This window comes from Thermobia domestica, chromosome 4 (assembly GCF_964235325.1).
Source record: "Thermobia domestica chromosome 4, izTheDome1.hap1.1, whole genome shotgun sequence".
Lineage (NCBI taxonomy): Eukaryota > Metazoa > Arthropoda > Insecta > Zygentoma > Lepismatidae > Thermobia > Thermobia domestica.
In genome coordinates, this window is record NC_137457.1 from 294,649,501 (window position 1) to 294,674,365 (window position 24,865).

General features: G+C 35.3%; 2 protein-coding genes across 6 annotated transcripts in view; one reads left to right on the top strand and one right to left on the bottom strand.

The window, feature by feature from the left end:
- The window catches only part of LOC145684198 (dynein assembly factor with WD repeat domains 1-like), a 161,411-nt gene that overhangs the window by 77,789 nt on the left and 58,757 nt on the right, over positions 1-24,865 (top strand). The window lies entirely within an intron of this gene.
- Positions 5,668-24,865, bottom strand: part of PIG-Z (phosphatidylinositol glycan anchor biosynthesis class Z) — a 37,748-nt gene continuing 18,550 nt past the window's right edge. For all 4 annotated transcript variants that reach the window (XM_081756234.1, XM_081756232.1, XM_081756233.1 and 1 more), the window contains exons 2-3: positions 18,940-19,157; positions 5,668-11,581 (exon numbers count right to left, since the gene is read on the bottom strand). In XM_081756234.1, coding sequence (XP_081612360.1) covers positions 9,858-11,581; positions 18,940-19,129 — 1,914 coding nt within the window. In that variant the 5' untranslated portion in view covers positions 19,130-19,157 and the 3' untranslated portion in view covers positions 5,668-9,857. The remainder of the gene's footprint in view (positions 11,582-18,939; positions 19,158-24,865) is intronic.

Consider the following 24,865-nt stretch of genomic DNA (forward strand, 5'->3'; position numbering starts at 1 on the left):
TGTGGTTCGACCGAGAATTGAACATGGGACACCTTGATTAAAAGGTGAAAGGGAAATAAAACTATTGCAGGTGGTTTGATATCTGGAAACGTCACCATGAAGTTCACACGATTCGCATTTTTCATTCTTTTTATTTTTGTGGTTTAAACCAGTTATTAAAAAAAAAAAAAAATTGGTGTAAACCAGCCAACCCTGAAAAACACTTCTTTTAAAAGAATACACAAATAACTAGCAAAATAGTATGTAGTATTTTTACTTCAAAATATTCCATACCCTCTTTTTGAAACAAAATAAAATTAAAATAAAACATAAGAGAAATACTTAGATTTATATGATACACTTAAAGACTGCACATCTAGAGCTTTTGGTTCTGTATATTCTTGAAATTCTATAGTTAAGTTTTATAGAACCACCATCACAGTTTACCCAATCCTCAAGTTTTCTGAATTTTTAACAAGAGGGATTCAACATATCATTACGGAACTCTCCCCCCCCCCAAAAAAAAAAAAAAAAGACTACGAAATATATTTAAGTTAAGCTAAATACAACTGCACAACAAACATGACTGAGTGATTAGCTTTTGCGCTTCTATCGGGAAGTCCGGGATTCAACCAGCATTCGACCATTCTGACAAAGCTTTTCTTCATTCCATCTGTGAATGTAGAAATAGTGCGTGTACTGTGAGTTGGGGCGACTTCCTTTCTTATTGTTTTTAAATCGTTATTATTACTAATTACCAGCAGTGACGGTTTTGCGAAGGTTAGGGGGGGGGGGGCGGTCTTTCGGACTGAAGCCCGTTCCTTAAAGTTACGGAATGTCTGCAACAAACGAAATATCTATTATTTATGCCTTTACTCATAAACTTTAAGCTCCCGTCAAATAAAAATTACAAATGTTTAAAAAAACTAAACATTAGCAAGAAAAACCCTTCCCAAAATACTTTTCTAAATCCGCCACTGATTCTCAGTATAAAATGATTTTTAAAGTTGTATCCGGAAGATTATTGCTAAACATATAAACGAAACGAAATATTAGTTATGCCTGTACTTATAAACTTCAAGCACCTCCCAAATAAAACTAGGACTTGTTAGGAAACGAAACAATCAGAAAAACCCCTCCTAAAGTACTTTTCTAAATCCGCTACTGATTATTTGTATAAAGTGGTATTCAAGATTGTGTCCGGAAAATTATTGCTAAATCACTTCACAGCTACAGTATAACAGAAATGTGGAAGTACGGTTTGACGGATATATTGAAAAACGTATGCTTTGACGGATAAATAGAAAAACGGGCAAGTTTAACTTTTGCGCTAGAAGCTAGAGTACTAAAAGCTCTTAGGAATGAAACACGGATGACAAACTAGAGAAGAAAAAAGATGTCGATAACTCAAAAGTTAAAATAAAGTTAAATAGCCTCTAAAATTACCCTCAAATACTACATTCTTCATGTTAGCTTGAATTCGTAAAACATGTGCTCCATCCATCTTGATGGTGAATTTCAGAGCGAAATATCACATTCAGGTCATGGAATTCTTATCTAACTATAGAATATACTATAAGAAAGCTATTTAGATAGAAAAATCATGAAGTTGAAAAAAGCCAAAATTTCCAAAATTCTTGTTTTTTTTCCAAAAAAGCCGGCTTTTTATGTGAAAAAAACCATCGATTCAAAAAAGCCGGCTTTTTTGCATCTCTATTCTTAGCACACAGAAATTCCCTGACTCTTAGCAATATTTCTTGAGTTTCCTCTGACTTTTATCTGATTTCTCAAATTCTCTGACATTTCCTAGTTTTCCAGTTTGTCGTCACCCTATGTCACACCTCATGATAATAGAAATTCATTTTGGTAATTTTGTCGACATGACGTATGTTTTAACTTCCCATTCTATATCAAATCACAACAATAGTAAATTTCTTGAAATATGAACTTAGGCTTTTCTGGTCTCGTGATGAATATAGTTGTTCTCGGGCAATCAGCCAGGTGAATTCCACATCGTCCAACGTTTCGATAACAATGTTGTCGGTTCTCGAAGCGTTGGACGACGTAGAATTCACCTGGTTGATTACCCGATTCATTAATAAATTCCTTACCAAGATTTTCCGTACATTCACTGTACTATCTTTAAAGGCCATTAACACCACGTTCCCTGTAGAAAATTGTACGAGTATATTTGCCGTGTACATATTGTTGCAGCCATTTTGAGGTACACATACGCTTCGTCCAATGTGATGATATATTTACTCCTGTTGTCCGCTAGGTGATATTCGTACAGCCGTCAATTAGTGCGACGTCCTGCGATTTGTTTTGGCAATAGTTTCTCAACACGCTTCTGTCGAAGCTTTTCCAACCCCAAATTACGACGAATTATAGTGTGAATTATCTTGGGGGATGTTCCAACGCGGCTTGAAATACCTCTCTGTGTACCTGGGTTCGTCCATGTGACAACAAACTCTAAACACTTCGCATAGTAACTGGTGTACGGCTCGTAATAGGGCAGGGGTAAGCTCGTTTCTGCCCTATAGAAAATTTCAGTTTTTAACGTCCCGCGCTTATACCCTTTAGGCTAAAGGAAGTGATGATTAAGACAAATGATTAATGATGGAAAAATTGGTGGAAAGAGAAAGTGGGAGGAAACGGGAGTATCCGGAGAAAAGCCACGGACACGCTGTTGTCTTCCACAAACTTACTTCGCTAGGAATCGAACCAGGGACCCCACACACCAGAGGTAAACGTTCTACCACTGATCTGCCATATAGAAATCAGCCAACTCCTTACCCTTCTTGCTGCTTTCAACATAAGTGCTATTCCATTCCTCAACACGGCAAATCTATGTATGTCTAACTTGATTATAACACTATAACTGTATTTAACATCGGAATGCGCGGTTATGTAGCCTTCTCAGTAGCAGTAGATCTTCGGTTGTATTCTTCAATATGAACTCCCATCACAATGCTACAGATAAACTGAGATCCAATATCGGAAACAACATCTGCACTAATTAAATAACTAAAATGTAACTAACGTTTTCATGTTCATATGTAATTTCAAAACCCAATTGTAAGTCTTCACGACTGTTTCCGAAAGTACTTTCAAGTTTATTTTTCTCAATTAATATATTACATCTAGCGCATCCATCAATGTTCACTCTTCTAGTCTTGTCACGGTATATATAATTATGAAGTCCAAAGACTGAAAAAATAGTAAACTAAGTACAGAAGTCACTTGAGTTGAAGAAGCCAGAAAGATACAAGCGCAAAAATACAATATTTGTTTCTGATATTAGATGTTCGCATATAAGACCTTCCCACGCTTTTCAAGTTATAATAAATAAAAATAAATAATTGTCCATGTTAGTTTCGTTCGCCAACAATTATTTTATACCATACAACTACAGAAAACGATAATATTGAACATACAGTGATGTATTTCAGGAAATTTTTTTTGGATCCTTGGTAATGTACTCGTACATAATACAGAGTCCGCCAGAAAAATGTATATAATACTTAAGAAAAAAAACTATATATCATATTTCTTAGTTACATTTAATTATTTTTCAAACATGTGTTACAAACCTTCAAGTAAGCATATGTTTACATTAGATGTTCAAAATGTTGGCCGTTGGCGGCCACTTTACAGAACGACGAGCGGTCGCTGCAACTACAGCGGTCAATGTATCATGGAGACTGATGCACATGTCTCTGAAATCTGGCGAAAGCTCTCGAGCGTGCGCGGTTTACTTAGATAGACTTCATCTTTCAAAGTTCCCTACAAGAAGAAGTCCATGGGGAGTACGAATGTACTTCGATGGCATTCTCAAAACTGATAAAACACTTCAAAACATACTTAAGCTGCTCGAACATCAAGCATGCTCCTCCCCCCCTTTTTTTTTCTTATCTCACTAACCGTGCTGACAGTAGCGACATCTGTTGGACGAAAAATGATACTACAACATACTTAAATTTCAGAACAATTGTCCATGATAGTTGCCTGATACACGATGACAAAGAGTGTATACATTAATTCTGGCGGACTCTACTAATTTAGCAATTTTCAAGTATACACTCCATATGCCTTGAATATGTAGTAATTAAAGCAATACTGAAAACGAATTTTTGGGTACGGCGCTATGTGTACGCAAATGCAAAGAAGAATATGTAAGACTAAAAATTTTCGATATAAGATAATCAATTCAACATACTGCTCACCAGGCCCGCAACCAGAGGGGGGCTCGAGGGGCCTGGTCCCCCTAAACTTTTCGTGGCCCCTCCACACCTCAACACAAAAAACACAATTTAGATATGTGTAAGAGAAGTTTTAATGACCTCTGTGGCTGGTTGCGGGCCTGCTGCTCACCAAAATATAAGGGTAAAGTGCGAAATCGAATTTTACTTTAGTAGGTGTTTACAATGAAAGTCTCTTTGATATTTCAATGCTGAAATATTAGTAGAAGTTTAAGGATGAGAATTATCTACATAGAAATTCAACACATATATGTTCTTAATCACTAACGCACGTGGTATTTAATTCAAAACTGACTGTGAATCTATTGTAAGTGACTAAATGCTGTACTAACTAATTACGGGCACTAAACTGAAAAACGTACCGTCATAAGTCTTTTTTCCAATGACAAACGTAAAAAATATTGTTTTTATAATATCTTTACTGTAATCATGACTACACGAGCTATCTTTGGTTGGAATAATATACTATACTTATTAATTCGAGATCAACGTAACACAGATGTTGGGAGAACAAATCGAATCTTCAGAGCACAAATGTCATATGTCCAGTTTTCTAAATTTTTCAGGAGACTGTTTTCAAGCGATTAGTGTGCCCTAGCAAAGCAGAAAGTTGGAGTTTTTCGACAATTATTTACTGTGTATTACCGAGGACCTATTTACGTGGACATTTCATATTTGTGCATCTGACATAGAAATATCAAACTATCGAAATAGATGACAAAGTCAATATTGAGAAAAATTGAACATATGACATTTGTGTTCTCAAGACTTGAAATATTAACAACATAAAAAATAAAAAAATGCTAGGAGGTGAGTTTCCCACTTCTTTTCTTCCGCTTTAACTACCGTAATAAAAGAGATTTCTGGGAGTACATAGGCATTTCTCAAACACAATTTGTTAAGCTTATATTGTATATGAAGCTTTGAATCTTACGTAGATAATATTGCATATAAATACATACTTGATGTGCAAAAATTGAATTTTATAAAGCGTCAGATTCATTGCCACAAAGCAAGCGTGATTTAGCGTATCCTACCTTGTATTAAACCAATCTAAATATTTGAAATAAGTATATACTACTGTAATGAAACTTTTTTTTTTAATGCAAAGAATGAAGGAACTCACTCCCAACAAAAGTACTCACTATTTTCTTCAACAACAAATTCAAGTAAATAAAAGTCTTACAAATCATTGGTACCAAACACAATACTGGTAATTGTAAAACAACACTTAAATCTAACACACAATATTGTCACATACTGAATTGAATGTACATTTGCGATTAACATGGGATAGGTCACAACACTTTTTTTTTTTTTTTCAATTAAGTTGATACGGAAATGTACAACCGTGTTTTAAAAAATGTCTGAACACCCACCTCAAGGTTTAACGCTACTACTATCCATAGACGAGCATTACGATTAATTAAAAAAAAAGTCCTTTGGAACATTTAGTTGGCTTAGTTCAACAGTAGAACTTTAAAACAAAATTTTAAAAAATGATTAAAAAATCAAAATATTGCGATCTTGGCCAATAATTAGTTTTTGGATCAGGGCCACAAAATTTTTAAACGGAACCTAAATCGATTTTTCGTATTCTTTACGGAATAAGCACACTATACTGAGCTAAGTGATTGTTTGGGTTTGGCTACACTGTATGTAGTTCTCCAGATATAAGGCCTACAAAAAAATTTTTGATTGAAATATATTTGATCTTTTGATGCATTTTTGAATAAGGGGTCACAAAATTTTTGAATGGTCCCTAAATTGAGTTTTTGTATTTTTGATGGAATTAGTACATCACATTGAGTTAAGTGATAGTTTGGGTTTTGCTACACTATATGTAGTTCTCCAGATATAAAGCCTACGAGAAAATTTTTGCCTGAAATATATTGGATCTTTCGATCCAAAAAATGTATTTTGGGATATTCCCAATGACATTGATACCTTGCGAAGAACACCTGTAATATTTCGTGTTTCTTTCCATTTTTAACGCAATTTCTACCGGGTCAAGATTACAAATACAATAAAACATGTATATAATTCACGGAAGGAAGCTAAATTAATCAGCTACAAGGCCGGAAAGCGTGAGTTCAATTAACAATATGCACGTAGAAGAGAAAAAGGAAATTCTTGATTTTGTTTGTAATATAAAACAGATGAGTTACGATTAATTATAATATTAACTTGGTGATTTGGACTATATCCATTGTTTATTGAAGTCATTGGATAACCTGAGAGCCTCGCATATTACCAGGTATTGGATTTGTAAAGAAGGGCTATAGAAAAGGACACATATATATTACTCGTCTGATTTTTCTCTGCATACGGCAGAGTTGGAACTACCTTCCTTGTTTACATGTGGTGGCAGCAACATGGCAGGGTCGCCAGAGGTACTAGTTTCTTGAGACTTCTAGAAACTAGACAATACGATTTTGCATGTGATACCGTTATCACAACTCATCTATCTGCTTTCGATTTGCAACTGTAGATAGATTTAGCATTTTTTGCGGGTTCTGTAAATAGCGGCATGCCAAAAGCATATAGGTGAATTGTGGTAAAGGTATCACATGCAAAATTGTATTGTCTAGTTCAGTATGTTTCTGCTTTTCGAATATTTTTATTTGTTTTGAAGATATTACAGAAAAACTCTAAAATTAGCGGTAGTTTAATTTCGTTGTAGTGAAGACCCTTAAGCTATGTACGATCATATTTATTTAGTTACAACTCTTTAATCTCTATTTTCCAGATTTTAAGCATTTATTCTCAACAATTTTAGTGCTTATTTTTTGAGATTTTAGTACTTAAATATAGGGCGCCGAATAGATTCCATATTCAAATAGATTTCAAGTTTTCCACATACTGAAAATTAAGTTTAGAAACTGCAAACTAAAACGTAACGCCAAACTTAGTTCCAGTGCATAATACATCATTAGAATAAGCACAACATAACTCCGACAATAAGGGATTTAACAAAATAAAATATTTGAATTAGATGCGTAAGACATTCAAAACTCAATCTCCCCCCCCCCCCAAAAAAAAAAAAAAGAGTAACATCAGAAATACGAAGGCACGAACAACTTTTCCAGAACCATTTTTTAAAAATAACATAATACAGAACTAACAAAGCGATTTTATTGTAAGGCAAGATGTGGTATCGTATCAGCCCGCTGTATACAAGAAACTAAAAGCGCTCGAAAAGTGAAATGAGGGTTCAGAGTTTTTATTGTTTTTAACACGATTGTACAAAACAAAGTATCTGCAAATATAATGAAATACTAGCCTTTAACTTCATTTAAGCACCTGTTTTAGTAACTTTATTGCACGTTTCGATAACTCCTTGTCATCTTCATCGGTACGTGATTGTTTTGGAATTTTTATTTGTTGGTTCTTGGATTCACATAATGCTAATTTTTCACTTTTTAGAAAGAAAATAATAATTAAAAAAACATCACTCTATTTCGTTAACAACAAAAACACAACTGTAAATTGTCATTCCAAGGAATCACCTGAAGGGTTGATGAGCTTCAGCATTACACAAGGCTTGCCCTCCTATTTATACACCGTGTTTCAAAAAGAATGACCTGATTTTGGACGGTAATAATTATAGGGTCTGGTCTCTTGTAAATAGTTGAAAAGTGACCAAAAGCACACGAAAAAGTAACCAAAAAATGACCAAAATCTCATCGCGTCTTTTTTCCTTTGTCAATTTCTCCATCACTTCTCTCTTTGTTGTTTTGTTTTATTTTTTCTTCTTTACTTCTTCTTTTTGAGCTTCCTCCTTTCTTACGTTTTCTAAGTATGTTTTGTAGTTACGGTAAGCATACTTAGCAAATGTAAGAAGCTTCTGAGTAAATGGAACCAGTTCCGGCCTATTTCCAAATTTCTTCATCCCAGACATTATATTTAACTTAGCATTGAGAGTTCTCAAAGCCATGAAATATTCAAATTCATCACCTACTCTTAAGAACATACAAGAAGCATAACACAAGACGAACATGATAAACCACACACATACAACGTTGAGCAGAGCGTTAACTATTACGAGAGAAAACTAAAAGATTATTATGATAGAAGAAAGAATAGACACAGAAGGGTTCTCAACCCCACCTTGAGAGCTTAAGCATCCACCAACCATTTATTGTGCTTTAGAAAGAATAAAAGCTGAAGTAAGAATAAAGCTGACTGTTTCACATGTAACAGCAAGTACTGAAGCTTTCAGAAGAGTAATGAGTAACGAAGTTTCGGCCTTTTTCCATTTATTTTTATAATATTTTTCTTAGAAAACTGTCAATGCAAAACATAAATCACACGAAAAAGTCACTTTACCTCCCAAAAAAAGTACCTTTTAGTGACAAATTTGAAAAAAAGTAACTTTTAGTGATCAACTTGAAAAAAAAGTAACTCTTAGTTTAAAAAAAAAAAAAAAAGTGACTCGCTATGAGCCCTGTAATTACGGAATATGAGACGTGCCAGCAAGGAAATGAGTGTTGTTTAAATGAGGGTGATATACAATTTCAGTAAATCGCCGTTAGATGTCAGTCAATGCGTCTTCTCACTTTGTAGTCAGTCGGAAGTAAGATGGCGTCCGTTCAACAGAAGGCGTTTTGTGTGCTGCAGTTTGCAAAGACTTGAGTCAGTGATTTCGGTCCAGCGTGCTTTTCGTCGGCGTTTTGGCATTGATCCGCCAGCACCTAAAATCATTCGTTGTTGGTATCGCCAATTTGATGGGAGAGAATGCTTGTGTAAAGGTAAGAGTCCAGGCTGGCCTCGCACTTCTGATGAAAGGATGGAAATAATGGTGCTGCTGTTGTGGACACATAGGGCATTTGTAATAGCATATCTAAAACCTGGAAGATTTTGTAAGTTTGCAATTTATCCCATTTTTGCAGTATGTTTTTATCAATATATATGGACTTTTAAAATTGGATCATTCTTTTTGAAACATCCTGTATTTTTGGTAAAAGTAATTGGTGGATGAAGCACCATCTTATTTTAATCCTATGTACCATAATTGAAATGTTACCTGGGCTCGAATTACCGAAATTACCCAATATGAGACATTACTTTCTGTTTTAAGTTCTGCAATCTTCGATGTTTGTTATTCGATAAAATTACAACTTAAAACAAAACAAACAAACAAACAAACAAAAAAACAAGCTTACTTCAACATCAAACCAACTGTTAAACCTAACACTATAAGAATTTTACACTATACAAACGTTTAACACTATAAATTTTTTACATGAAAAACAAAAACTGCACAGCGTATGTAAGTCCATAAGCCAATGTAAAACCCCTTACTAGTCACGTACCAATGACGATGACAAACAGCCATAAAAACGAATACGATTAAAGTAATGAAACGGGTTCTTAAATGAAGTTCAAGGTTAGTATTTCACTATTAATTATACATGTTATCAGTTCATTTAGTAAATTATCTATACATATATTTGATCACAAAATCACATGGCACTCAATACATATAAAACATGTAACACAACCTGAGCTATAAACGTAAAGTTATATAACAGAAATAAAAAGTAAAAAAAAAAAAAAAAAAATCACAGCCATATTTTTTTTTTTTTTTTTTTTTTTTAAGTTCGTGTCGTATGTTCACCTGTTAATTCTAATTAGAAACAATCCTAACTCCAACACTTTTTTCAACCAACTAGAATGTGACGTGTCACAAAATATTTCCTGGTTTTTGTTTACTCTACAATCATCATCGAACAGAGACAACGCTTCTGTGCTAACATGCGGATAGACACTGTGTGTGACACTGATATTTATATCATGTGCAATAGCTTCAAACTTCGAGTACAATGTACCTGGAAGCACTAAATATAAAATATAATTTAAACGCTTTTCCTTTTTCTGTGCTTCAAAGTTATCTAACATGTTGTTGAGTTTGGAATGAACCTCATAGAGGGACTTGCTTCCCAGCTCATAAAAGTGCACCTCTCGAACAGCCCGGTAGCGCTTTCCTGCAAGCGAAAGCCGCGAGCGTTTAGTACTTTTCAACTGGAGCAAAAACCAGGGCATAGAATACGTATGACTTGTTACAATATGCATATTAGTCAGTTTAGGTTTTACTTGTATCTCAGAGTGCAATTCTTGGACAATTGGATAAACACCTGCTTGATGGATAAAACCGTAGAATATGCACAGAACAATATTTAGAAGATACCATAGTGCAAGGGCGTATCTAGCAAATCGTTCACCAGTCCTGATTTTTGGTGAGTGAAGAAACAGCAGTGGAAGCGTGACAGGGATCAAAAAGCGCGGTTCTTGGTGCTGGAAAAATGACAATGCAAAGACAGGTACAATAAAGGACGCTGTCATTAATACATAGATACTCTGACTGCGCGGCAAGCTAGACCACTTTCGGAAGAAAACTGAATGTACCATACTACAAAATGAATACAATCCCACGAGGCCTACTACATTATAAAGGAGAGGTATATTGACCAGGAAGTGTAAATACCGAGGATGCAAACCATGCTTGGCCAGATTAACGGATTTCATGTTGTAAAGAATAAAATTCACCGGAGTGACGACAAAACTATCGTAATCAACTTTCAGACGCTGAATATCATACAAGGTAAGGTAGCCAAAGTAGAACGAATCAATGAAAATAAAAAAGGATGTTATCATTAAACACCACATCATAAAGAGCGCCATTCGCAAATGAAAATGTGCCATTCCAATCGATTTGGAACCCAGTCCTCGTTGCAGCCAAAAAAATATCGGCGAGAACGCAAAAGCCAAAAAGGTTGGACGATTAAATATGCCAGCAACTGTAACTAACGCAATTTGAAAACACGATCTCAATGAATGGCTGGGTAATGAACTTCGTATTTTGTACCATTTCACCTTGTCCACTGTTGAACTCGCCGATTCGTATTTGTCCTTGAGGGCTTCATCTTGGTAGATGATTTGATCAGAACAACGCATTGAGTCAGCCACGTAATATAATAACAACGAGAATAAAACCATCTCCAGAGAATTCGAGAAAGTTCTTGTTCCATACACTAATACTACATAGGAACTTGCTAACATGACAAGTCTTGACTTGTAATTTTGTCCATAAGCGTAGCTTATTTTGTACAAACTATAATCACAAATAAACGACAAAAGACAACTAACTATTCGAGGTACTACCAACAGTGTATAGGGCGAGACGAAGGTAAAATCAAACCAGAGTTTCGTAAAAGGCTCCACATGCTTCATTATCAGGTATGGCACTCCAACTGTTATAAAAGGAGGAACTATACTTCGAACAGGAAACGTAGAGTTAAATTCCCAAGCTAGATCCACTTCATAGTTGAATACATCACCTGCAACGGATCAATAACAAATTCATAATATCGGTGTGTATGGAACAACGGTGAAATGCTTTAAAATAAATCTACTCAGCAATTAAAAGATCTTACCTTGTATCTGAGGAGACTTTTCATTGTTTTAAATTTTAGCAAGATTGCTTTGGCTTGCAACTATTGTGAATGTTTGCTCATAGTAGCTATACGATATACGAGGGGCTGTCAAAAAGTTCACGGAATTCTGTTGTAGTTCTTTATTACCACAATATAAGTACACATTTACATAATTGCCTTCAAAGCTGGCACCTTTGGAACACTTGTTCCACCGCTGCTGCGATTGGTGGAAACACTGACGAAAGGCCTCTATTGCTATTTTCCGAAGTTAAGTATTCGCGTTAGTATTGATCTCTTCTACATTGGCGAAACGGAAAAGGCCTATTTTTAGGTTTGGAAAGAGACAAACATCCGATGGTACTTAACTATTTTTAAGACTATAAAACTCTCCGAATCAGATTTTCTCCAATTTGCACATATGTTTGTGCGTTGCTCGATCTGTGAAATTGCGCCGACTGATCACTAAACACTCCCCCGTTCAGCTACATTACTCGTACACTGCCTGTTATGACCTGTTCACACTTGTTAATTTCATAATTAGACAACCTAACGACTGTACTGTATAAGATACATTGTGATTGCATTACAAATGTCGAAACCACAACAGTATTCCGAGAACTTTTCGACTGCCCCTCGTATATTAAAGAGATAAAGGTCGTTTTTATCTCCTCGTATCCTATAACTACGAAAAGTGTTCAATAAAGGCTGACCTTAAGCCTGCCATTCCAAAACTACACATTTTTATTCGGTAGCACTCGAACGCGTGTTCAATATAGTCACCATGCAAAGCAATGCATATGGACAAGGACTGTTGTCACTCAGTAAACATCTGTTCTAACCTACTGTTGGACACATGTTTCAAAACCGCCTCTAAAGCCTTCACAGCTGCAGTAGAGTTTGGAAAACGGTCCTTTGAAATCCTGTTTGGCCTGCACAGAAAGCACTAAGAATCAGATCTGGACTATATGGAGGATGCGTGGCGTGCCCATCTCGATGTTCTTGGAGAAAAATGCCATTACTTTGTTTGCCTCATAAACACGCATTTTTTTCATTATTACGATATTGTGTACTACCACACGGTTAACGACAGGCCAGACATTGAATGCAAACTACTACACCTCTGTTTTGAAGCAGTTAATGAAAGATCACATTCCTGAGAAGAGAAGAGATCTCATGGAGCAGTGGAAACTGCATCACGACAATGTGCTATTCATGTTGCGAACAAGGTAGTGGTATTTCTCTATAAGAAGAACATCCAAAGAGTCTTACATTCTCCTACATAGTCCAGATCTGTTCCTAGTGACTTTTTTGCACACTCACAGGCAAAAAAGGATCTCAAAGGATGTCGTTTTCAAACTCTACGCTAACTATGAAGGCTTTAGAGGAAATTCTGAAGCGTGTATCTAAAAATGGATGCGAACAGGTATCTTCTGAGTGGCAACGGGGTTGGTCCAAGTGCATTGTTTTGCATGTGACTACGATGACTACGGCTATATTGAAAGTGATTCGAGAGCTACCGAATGAAAGTGTGTAATTTTGAAATGAGAGCTTTCGTGTGTCTTTATCGAACAACCCTCGTACTACTGACAAAGATTCAAATTGGTTGCAAACAAGGCAATCTAGCTAAAATCTGAAACACTAGAAAGTCTCCTTCAATATAAGATAAGGACTTTTTATCTTTATTTAATATATATCCTTAGAGTCCCGACTGAACATATAAAGTATTTTACGTTTCATTATTTTTAATGTGGCTTGCAAGATTATGTAGCTTTTTGGCTAGTCATAGAAAATACAAATAGGACAAAAAGCAATAAAATTATCAATAAAAAAAAAGAAAAAGAAAAGCCTCACTGGACAAGAGTGGTACAGGGAAAACTGCACTGTCAGCTTGCTGAAGTTCCATTTATCAAGCAGTTACAGTATCATTTTAGAAATTTAAAATTGATACCTTTAATTTGTATTGAGTTTATTATTATTTTACCGAATTTTCGACCACTATTTACTTCTTGTGGTCTTCACCAAGGTGTACACTTCTTCCAAGGTAGTGCAAATCCTTCAGACATTCATAGTTCCTCTGCGCATAACATCAAAAGAACTAATAACCACTTTCTTTAATCGTGCTGGTCCATTTTGTTCACTTGCCAGATACCAAACCTTGTCTGCTGCCAAAAGTTTGTACACAAAATCGTCAAAAATTTTTTATATACTTGGACAAAATCTCAGATTAATACTTCTGCTATTTTCCTTATAAAGTTTCACGCTTGCAGTTTGAAAAGTGTTAAGAATTTCTTACATTTTTTCTTTAGGTGACAATATAAATATGACCGTTTATTATTTATTAATTTTAAGAAGGACTTCAAGCCCGAGCCCTATATAGCGACCTACTTTTTCATCTGAGGCTATGTAGTTATGACGTAATTATATGATCCCAATGTTTATCAAGATAAATAACTGTAACGTATCTCTTTCAGGGTCACATTTGTTATATTAGTACAGACACTTTTGTACTGTCAAAATGAAATGAAAATTATGTCCTTCAATTATGTAAGATAGAACCAGAATTCATCTAACGCATATCAGATACCCAGGTTCATATACAGTTGGTGCAGGTAAAGTAAACAGGCGATGATTAACGCAGAAAAATAGTAGATATGGAATTAAAATATCAAGCAAGCAAGCTGCTCACCAATTAAATATAGAATATGAATTTTAATAATTCAACAGACAATTTTAACCAAATTCCGTACGCATTCGATTTTAGGCTAGATCATATTATACCTAATATGTACAGAATACTTACAGCATCATTCCCATGGCATTTATGATATTTTTGTAAGCACATTTTAATTCAGCACAAGAACAGACCACTAATTTACAACATACCACAGCAGAGTGCAATTCTAAAATAATCGGGTAATCATCGGCCTTCATACGCTACTATTATGAAAATTTTTGAGAAAACATGCAATGTTTTGTACATGGAACTGCCTGTAAAAGCCTGTCAGATTTTGACAGGCATTATACATGCGCCTATTCCGGCGAAAACACATGTAAAGAAAATATTACAGGCACATTGTCTTCAGGTGATATACATATCGAAAAAGTATTAAACTTCTGTTGGAAATTCTGCACGGAAACACGGAGCTTGTACATTACAATGAGAACATACAATGTACACGTAGTTACTCACATGCAAGTAAATGGTGGGAATATATGCATGTAAAGCACCTTGAATGGATTGCTGATAACATTCGCAATACAGTAAGCATGAAAAGTACAAGGAATGTGCCTGTTTATCAACATGTAATATACATGTGTGACATTCGCATTATATGTAAATACCATGTATTAGCGTATAGCATGGAAAACGCATAATGTAGAATATGTTATTTCACATTTATCATTTTCGTGTACATGCGAAGTGAGTAACTCCCGTACGTGCAGTGTACAGGCAATGTGCAGGTGAACGAGAACATGCAATGATCATGATTGCCAATAAATGGACTAAACAGATACGTGTGCTGAACAAGGTGGATTGGAGCTAAACATTCACGTTATAGGCATAGGAGACATGCAATATTCAGGCACAAGTCTCAAATTCGCTATGCAAGGTCCTTATGCCTTGCAAGGTCCAAAGGCGCGAAATCAAAATTATTGTTAACTCATTTAATATTCACATTCGAATTTCTCTTTAGTCATTAAAAGTTTATTTACGTTATCAAATTCCTAACTGTTGGCATTTATGTAAAATAACTTGTAACTTCATTACCTTTGCTAACTGAGTAATCCTTTAATTATTTTTGTTTTGACTCGATAGTATTAGTGTTTTTGGAGACAGTTGAGCTTATTATCACTAACGCCATTTACCCAAATCACTCATTTAAATACTAGGTTTTATTTTCATTTTTTAAAACACTTTTAGCAAAGCTTAAAATTGGATCAAGCAGCAACTTAATTCTTAAATCTCTAAGAATTCACTTGCTTCTTGACAGATGGTCAGCTAGGCTATCCCAATCGAATTGCATTAGCGTGATTATATTTCAGTCTTGCAGCATGTGAAAGAAGATGGAGCAAAACATTTTATTTAGCGTTTATAACATTTTCTTTAAATTCCACTTTTAAGACTCGCCTTTCTCCAAAGCCCTGGAAACCGTTGGGAGAGGGGTTGGTCTAGGAGTGACGTAGGAGGGGGAGTAATATTCAGACGGCCCAGCGGACGAATCCTCGCATCTGTAGCGTTTTCAGCTGAACCGAGTTTCGACTCCAGTCGGACTCAAACCCCGGTAAAGCTAAGCATGAAAGTCTCTATCAGACTTTAACTCCTTTGTAAAATTATATATTATATATATATATATATAAAGTGATTATATTTATATTGTCATCTAAAGAAAAAATTAAGAGATTTTCAACACTTTTCAAGCTGCAAGTGTGAAACTTCAAAGGAAAAATAGCCGAAGTATTAACTTGAGACTTTGTCCAAGTGTACATATATACATTTTTGGTAACGCAGTGTACAAATTTATGGCAAGAGACGAGAATTGGTACCTGGCAACAGTGAACGAAATGGACAAGCCTGTTTAAAGTAAATCGTCATTAGGTCTTTTGATGTCATGCACATACAGGTAAATAAATATCTATTAGTCATACAACAAAGAAGAGAAACTATGAATATCTTAAGGATCCATACTCCCTTGAAAGAAGTTAAAATCCTGATGAAGGTCACAGGGAAGAAATTGAGATCGAAAATCGATAAAAAAATAAATTCAACGCTAATTAAAGATAGCAATTTTAATTTCACTTGTATAGGATAATTTGTGTAACATAAAATCTGTTTCAGTGAACTTCAGGAACGTTATATGAGAAAGTGTTTCTTCGCTGCTCTTCCCCGGGAAATCCGGTCTGTTTTATTTCTTCGATTTTTGTTTCCTTTCTATATTTATTCACCATGACCAAGGGTCTAGGAAAGGGTCAAAACCTTCGAAGTGGAAAGTTTATTTAAAAATTAAAGTTAACAGTGATGATTGAACTGAAATTCCACTGGACACTAATTGCAAGAAACATAGTAACTTTACCTTGTATTCTTCTCACTCGCATCGAGTTCATATAATCCGAACTTTCGAACTGATATAGCACATCAACCCGATGGCAGAACTTTCTTTGTGTTTCTGCGATGAGCTATTGTAAGTCAAAAATTTTCTGCAGGAACTCTGCAAAAATTTTCTGCACAAGAAACACTTGTGATTGTTAAAAATAATAATAATAATAATAAACAGTTCAAACTATATTTATGCGAGTGGTCCGTGCATTTAAGACATCTACACATAGCAGGCATTTTTTTGCACTTTTCTGTTGGCTATATTTTTTTTCCTCTGGTAATTTTTCTACACAGGCGCGAAACATTTTCTGCGATCACATTGCAGATCGCGGCATGTTCTGCTATGGGGCGCATCAAAAAGAAAAAGAAAATGATACACAATGATCTAAAGAATTTTTGCAAACAAAAATTTCCGTGGATCGATGATATGAATCTAGTTACTACCCGAAGTATCTCGATCCGTAGTTATAAGGAAAGTTCGGAAGAAAACACTCGCCTGCAGAGAAACTAAGGGCCAATTCATGCTGATTACAAGCTAATAAAATTCCTGTACGGTTGAGAACTGTTCTAGATATTCAACTTGGAAATTTATATGAAAAATGATTATATGCGCATTTAAACCCGTTAAGTACAACATTATTAGCAACGAATATTGACATACGAATTAAAATTTATCGGAGGTAACAGAAACTACTGTTTTGCAATAACTAACGGGTTTGTTAGTTAAAATTAGTCATTATACTGTTCAAAATAATGATAGGTTGGAAATGAAAATTGATCACTGTTGTTCTTCTGTTCTATGAAGAAATGACACAGGCAAAAGACTTCTTTGCACCATGAACATTTTATATGTGCAATTCTTGCATCCGTCAAGGAACAGATCCCATAACCAAAGCGAAAAGTAAATATGACGGGGACAGTAGGTGATTGAAAAGGTATATAATTTGTTCCGTAACCTGCCTAGTGGAACGCAAACTGAAACAATCCAATGTATCGCGGTGATCGGAACTGACTCATTAACATGGACACGAACTTTATTTGATTGTTTCATTGGTACATCATAACGTCCGGATGAAGAAGTTTCATACTACGTGCACATCTCCTGCCATAACCTTTGATTGGTCGGAATGAAAACACATCAAATGGTTGTAAAAATCGTGTGCAGTTCTTTGCTATATTCTCAACCATCACGTCTTTGCCATCCGTCATCCAACTAGCAATGGACAATTTGTCAGTGAATGGATCCCAGTGATCCAGCAATATCAAGTTCAAACGATCAGGCTTTGCCACGGAGAGATTTTAATTTGTATGTAAATATTCGTTGCTATTCATGTACTGAACGCACTTAAATGCGTAAATACTCATTTTTTCATATAAACTTCCAAACTGAATCTCTCGAACAATTCTCAACAGTTTAGGAATTGGTCCTTAAAATGGGATGCTTAGTTTCTCTGTAAGAGAGTGCTTTCTCCCGAACTTCCCTGGTTAATGACGATTTTGTGGTTTTAATAAGGAAAGTTTCAAATATCAGTCCTTCTGTTGAAAAATTATCTTGCTTGAGTGAGTGAGCGAGTGAGTGAGTGAGTGAGAGTGAGAGTGAGAGAGATTGACAAGCACGAGAAAATATATTTCCAAATAAATGAGTTACTGTGTGTTGAGTTATTGATTTTGAGTTTAACGTCCCAGTCAGCAGTGAGGCTATATGAGACGTGGACCTACTGATTAACGTGGAATCCGAACCATATGAGCTCCCGCCGGGAATCGACCCCGGGTCTCCCACGCCATAGAGAGTTACTGTGTGATTAGGAAAAAATGTATCTGAAATCTTCTTGCAAATTTTATGTTTTATTTGGTTGCGGATAATTTTACTTCTGTTTCTTGTTTGTTACATGAGTTACTTTATGGAAATCGAAAATCTACTTTCATAGTAGCCACCGTTCTTCATGACCTCGCTGTTGCATAAGAACATACAGCAAAAATCGCAATCACCATCTTATTGCGAAGGATTTGAATTCAATAGCCGGTAAGAACTCGTACGATCCAGGTTAAATTTTAAGTCTACCTCAAGCATCATACGGAAAAGAAATCTCATAAAATAGGAAAACAACTACACAACTCAAGAGGTAAAAAGTAACAACAAGATGGAAGAAATATTTTGTTTTGTTACCTGCAAATACTTCCATGGATTGGAAGAACTCATCAGGATGGATGTAACCATTTTGAGGCAACAGTGTGAGCACTACCCGTAAAACAACTAGAACCCAATACGAATGGAGTTTCAGATTGTCCCGTTTGCAGGTGGAAGTGGATGCCTCTGTCTTAGCATCTCGGGTTCTTCTCTCAATAGTTCGCTTCATTGCCGCTTATCTTCAATAAGGAATTTACCTAGATATATATATGGGAAATATGATACATCAATAAGTAAAAATAAATTAATAATTTCGAGAGGTGATCAGAAAGTAAAGTTACAAAGCCTACAGTGAAACGTATATATATTACTTCATATAACCAATACAGGCACCAGATAGTATATATATATAATACACAATAACACACTGAGCAATGCTATGTGATAATATGTAAAAAACAGTATCACGTAACAGTTTCAACACAATAACTGTGTCTTCATCAGACTTCCACTCCTTCTCCAGCAGAAGGAGTGGAAGTCTGATGAAGACACAGTTATTGTGTTGAAACTGTTACGTGATACTGTTTTTTACATATTATCACATAGCATTGCTCAGTGTGTTATTGTGTATTAGTACGAAATGGAAACAAGGTCTAACAGAATAGTTATACAGGGTATCTACTAAAATTCCAAAATGAAATTTCGTGACTTTTTCGTGACCTTTTCTTTACCAAATCATAAAATTTCCCTAACATTTTCAAGAGCGAATTTGGGTACGAATTAGGCCGAATTTTCATCCATGCGACAGAAACGTACTTTGCTTGCGATTTGGTAGCATCTAAAGCCGACTATAGACATTTTTGGTGGTGAATTTTGACGTTTTAAAGAACAAAATTTTCCAATCTGTACTTACATTTGTACAATTTTAAAAAATCGTGACCCAAAAGCTAAATTTTCGTGACTTTCATGACCGTTTTCTGATTTCGTGACTTTTTCGTGACATTCGTGACTTTCGTGACCGATAGACACCCTGTTATAGTATATATATATATATATATATATATATATATATATATATATATATATATATATATATATAGGTTTATTTTTCGACATATATCAGGGTGGATTGATTTAAATCGAATTCCTAAATAAATTAATTTAAAATGAAAATAAGTAAAATCCCGTTTCTGTTCTGTTATTTCGATTATGGAAGTTAATAATCATAATACAATGAGACTCAAATGTAGAGTATAGTATGAAAACAAGTGTCATGCAGAGGATGATTAGGGAAAATCCCGTTTTGAACAGGTAACGGAGCAATCCTTCATTCTTCTTTTCGTAACGTTGGGTTCGGGTTTTAAAATCATTAACTATTCCAACGGGGAAATCACCATTGACATTTAAGACGAAAATTCTTTTTTGTGCGTGTCTGTTTGTTTGTCCTCAGATAATAGGGTGTATTTAGAGGGGTCCTATCCCCCCTTTTTATGTTAATTTTATAACTTTAGGCGAAATTTATGTATTTCATACCGCAAGCTGGTTCTGAGTTTTTAAAAATAGGCCCCTGCCAGATATCAGTAACTTTTGTGAAAAAAAAGTGTCTTTTTGATAAACGTTGCTGTACTTTTTCTTTAATGCTTGACCTTTTAAATTATATCACATATTTTTAGGTGATATGGTAGAATCTTCATTATTCAATTTAAAAAGTACCAATAAGGCTTTTTACTTCGTTTTCTGTAAGGCTGGAGACATTTTAGAAAACGTTACATATACTTTCACGCAGGGTTGGCTAGTTTAAACCATGCAAAAAACGAAAAATGTTTGTAAAAGTGTAAGTTTTCGTAAAATCTTCAACACACACATTAGTGGGTTATCGCATGTCACTCCCGCATATTATTCCTTTTATATTCAAATTTAAATTCCCCATTCATTACTCAAAGAAATTAGCCCTATTCTACAAAGGCAACTTTTTTGTAAGGTTATGAATGTTTCTTTTGTGATTTTTTTTAATAGTTTGTTATTATTGTTATACAATTGCAATCAAAAGAAAATTCTAAATATTGTATCGTTTTAGTAATGTTTACTATTGATAATATACATCAAAATATCGTACTTTGGGGAAGGGGGGTCATACAAACCCCCCGAGAGGCATTTACTGAAATCAGAAATATCTTTGGTATCTATTTATGTATAAATGGGTCAGAGCCAAAGTCGACTCAAATAATTCTTATTTTTATTCACTTTTCTTACTGGTATGCAAATTAAGTCGTATTTCTTTAACTTGGACTAATCAAAGTCGTAGTGAACTAATTTGGACTAAATTAGTTCTGTACTCTGCAGTATTTTGAAACTGTCCATATGTAATTCTGTATAATGGTTTCAATTGTGCAGCTGTTTATCTTTTTGTCCTTCTGAAATGACTCTTGACAATTAGACAATTATATTAAAAGTATGTAAAGATCAGTACAACGTATCAGGAGTCCTTCGTGAGTGAGTCGGCAGACGTATCGCATTTGTGGCCAATTAGTCCAGTTTTCAAGTTCAAATGGAGGACAATTTGTTTCGGATGTAAGAGACGAGAAACGGTTTGGACTCCGCTTTAAGCTTATGTGATCCGTTCCAGCACAACCCGGTTGTTGCATAATAACACCAAAGTGAAACAAACTTATTTCTGTTCATATGTGATATAAATACATAGAGTAAATTATTTAATTTAAAAAAAAAAAACTGGTTTAAACCAAAAAAACAGGTTTAAACAAAAAAAACTGATTTTTTGTTTTTTTTTTCAATAAAAATCATGGTTTTGCCAACCCTGCCACGTCTTTCTGCGTTCAGGCATAGTGTGTGATGACGTCATAAATTTAAAAAGATATTTTTGTTATGGGTATTATTATTATTATTATTATTTGGCGGGTTACATTTTGCATTCAGAAGACTGAAATTTTGCACACTCGTTCAGTGCACCCCTTAATAATTTTCAGATGTTTTCAGATCTCTGCGTGGAAACAGCGGGGTCCAGAGGGGCAAAAATGTTTAAAAAAGGGTATTTTTAACAAAAAATAGCTTTTTTCGTGATTTTCCCGTCTCAGATGACATATGAATGGTACCGTTTGAAAGGCTGTTCTATTCTGAAGAAAATAATGTTCGTACTATGCTCCTAGGATAAATAGGGATGTCTGAGGAAACTGTTACCTGAGATCCTGTTTTATACTGGAATCTGGGGTATTTGGGGAATATTATTTTTCACGGGCTTACTTTTGCACCTACAAGATTGAAATTTTGCACATTTACTCAGTGCACCCCTCAGTATTTTTCAGATTTGTTTCAGATCTCTGCCTTAAAACAGGGGAAGGGGTCCACAGAGGGTTTAAAAAAAAAAAAAAAAGAAGAAAGACATTTTTAACAGAAAATTTCTTTTTTCGTGATTTACCCGCCCGATACATGATGGAGACATTTGAAGGGTACTGTTTGAAAATTTGTTTTATTCTGAAGAGAATAATGTACAAATCATGATCTTAGAATAAATAGGGATGTCTGAAGAAATTTTTATATTAAATCCGGGTCATCTGGGGCATTGTGCGAATGTTCTTAGCTCATTGTTAAATCGTTTCCTCACTCTTACTACTCAAAAGAGAAGCTTGAAATTTTGTACACACATTTAGTACACCTCTTAGAATTACCCAGTTGAGTTTGAGATCCGTGCTGTAACACAGGAGTATCCAGAGGGGACCAAATTTTTTAAAAAAAAAGTTTAAAAAAATGCCGATTACTCTCAAAATTTCCCGCTTCAGGGACATGATGAGGAAATGTGAATGTTGCCGTTTCAAAAGCTGTTCTATTCTAAAGAGAGTGATGCATGTGCCATGGTCCCAGGATAAATAGGGATGGTGATGTAGCTGCTTGAGTGAAAGTCTATATAATTTACTTTTAAAAAGAGCCACAATTTAAAAGGGTTAAGAAACATTGTTTGGGATTGATATAGGTTGAAGATTGGGGAGAATTCAAAATTCAACCCCAATACTTTCACTTAAATGGCATAATTAGCATTTAATACTAATTCCTAATGCTTTATCTTCAATTCGCGACTTGTATTATACCAGGAGAAAGATTTGATTTAAATCAAAAAAATCGATTTAAATCAAAAAAATCAACAAAAATGATTTTTATTAAAAAAATCATGATTTTTTTCCACCCTGTATTATATATAGTTATAGTATATATATATATATATATATATATATATATATATATATATATATATATATATATATATATATACAGGGTGGTTCAGTAATGTTGGACAGCCCTGAATAAATCGGAAACCAGCAGAGATATTAGCAAGAGTGTGGTGGATCCAGATACTTGTGGAAGGGGGACGTCTTTTGAGGTACAACACAATGTTACCAGGTCAACAGTGTTGCCAGCTCAGTACAAAGTTGTATTTTTTTAAATGGAACATATAGAAGTTTATGCCATCAAAAGAATTAGTACAGAATGTGAATACGAACAAGCGAAACCGCACCTGTCAGTGTTGCCAAATATGGAAGTTATAAAGCTTCAAAGATCAAGAAATTAGTGTGTCCGTAGAGCAAAACTAGCAAAAAGGCAAGAAAAATAATACTACGGAATGAAAAGGAGGAACCAAAAGAGTAAACCAAAGAACGCACAGCATCCAGTGAGTAACATGGTTGCCACAGCAAAGGGGGGAAAAAATTGAAAATTTTGCAGTTGCCATAGAAGGAAAAGTGCCCATATGACATAATGCTGGAAACACCATAGAAAGTCCATGTAAGATTCAGGAATCCTAATGGCGTTTGTTCGAAAGCGATATCTCTAACCGTTCCCGAGATACACCAAAGGTGTGCGGGGTCTGCAACACTGCATAATAATTCCCTCGCCCTCCAAACTATTTTACGATTAGACTCGTGTAGTTCTTACATTTTGTTGAGCGGATCATTTTCATTACTCGTTGCCGTAGTTTGGAGGGCGAGGGAATTATTATGCAGTGTTGCAAACCCCGCATACCTTTGGTGTATCTCGGGAACGGTTAGAGATATCGCTTTCGAACAAACGCTATTAGAATTCCTGAATCTTACATGGACTTTCTATGGTGTTTCCAGCATTATGTCATATGGGCACTTTTCCTCCTATGGCAACTGCAAAATTTTCAATTTTTTCCCCCTTTGCTGTGGCAACCATGTTATTCACTGGATGCTGTGCGTTCTTTGGTTTACTCTTTTGGTTCCTCCTTTTCATTCCGTAGTATTATTTTTCTTGCCTTTTTGCTAGTTTTGCTCTACGGACACTCTAATTTCTTGATCTTTGAAGCTTTATAACTTCCATATTTGGCAACACTGACAGGTGCGGTTTCGCTTGTTCGTATTCACATTCTGTACTAATTCTTTTGATGGCATAAATTTCTATATGTTCCATTTAAAAAAATACAACTTTGTACTGAGCTGGCAACACTGTTGACCTGGTAACATTGTGTTGTACCTCAAAAGACGTCCCCCTTCCACAAGTATCTGGATCCACCACACTCTTGCTAATATCTCTGCTGGTTTCCGATTTATTCAGGGCTGTCCAACATTACTGAACCACCCTGTATATATATAGGTTTATTTTTCGACATATTCTACATATCGGTTGAGGCACTTGTCTCATCGTGGGATGAGTTAGGAGATTCCCTCCTGGTAAAAACCCTGCTCTTGCGTGTTCAGCCATGTAGTCCCGAAGTGTTGCACCTCCTCGTCTGAAGCGAAGGGACGGCCTCCTAATTTCTTCTTCAAGTGTAGGAATGATTGAAAGTCGCTTGCAGTGTGCTCCGGAGTGTAGGGAGGGTGGTCGATGTCCCAACGAAACTGTTTCAAAAGCGTGGTGATGTTCTAGGCTCTTCACCGGTGACGTTTTCTCCACCAGCCGCAAACTTTCGACACCATTCTGCGGCATACTGACTAGATAT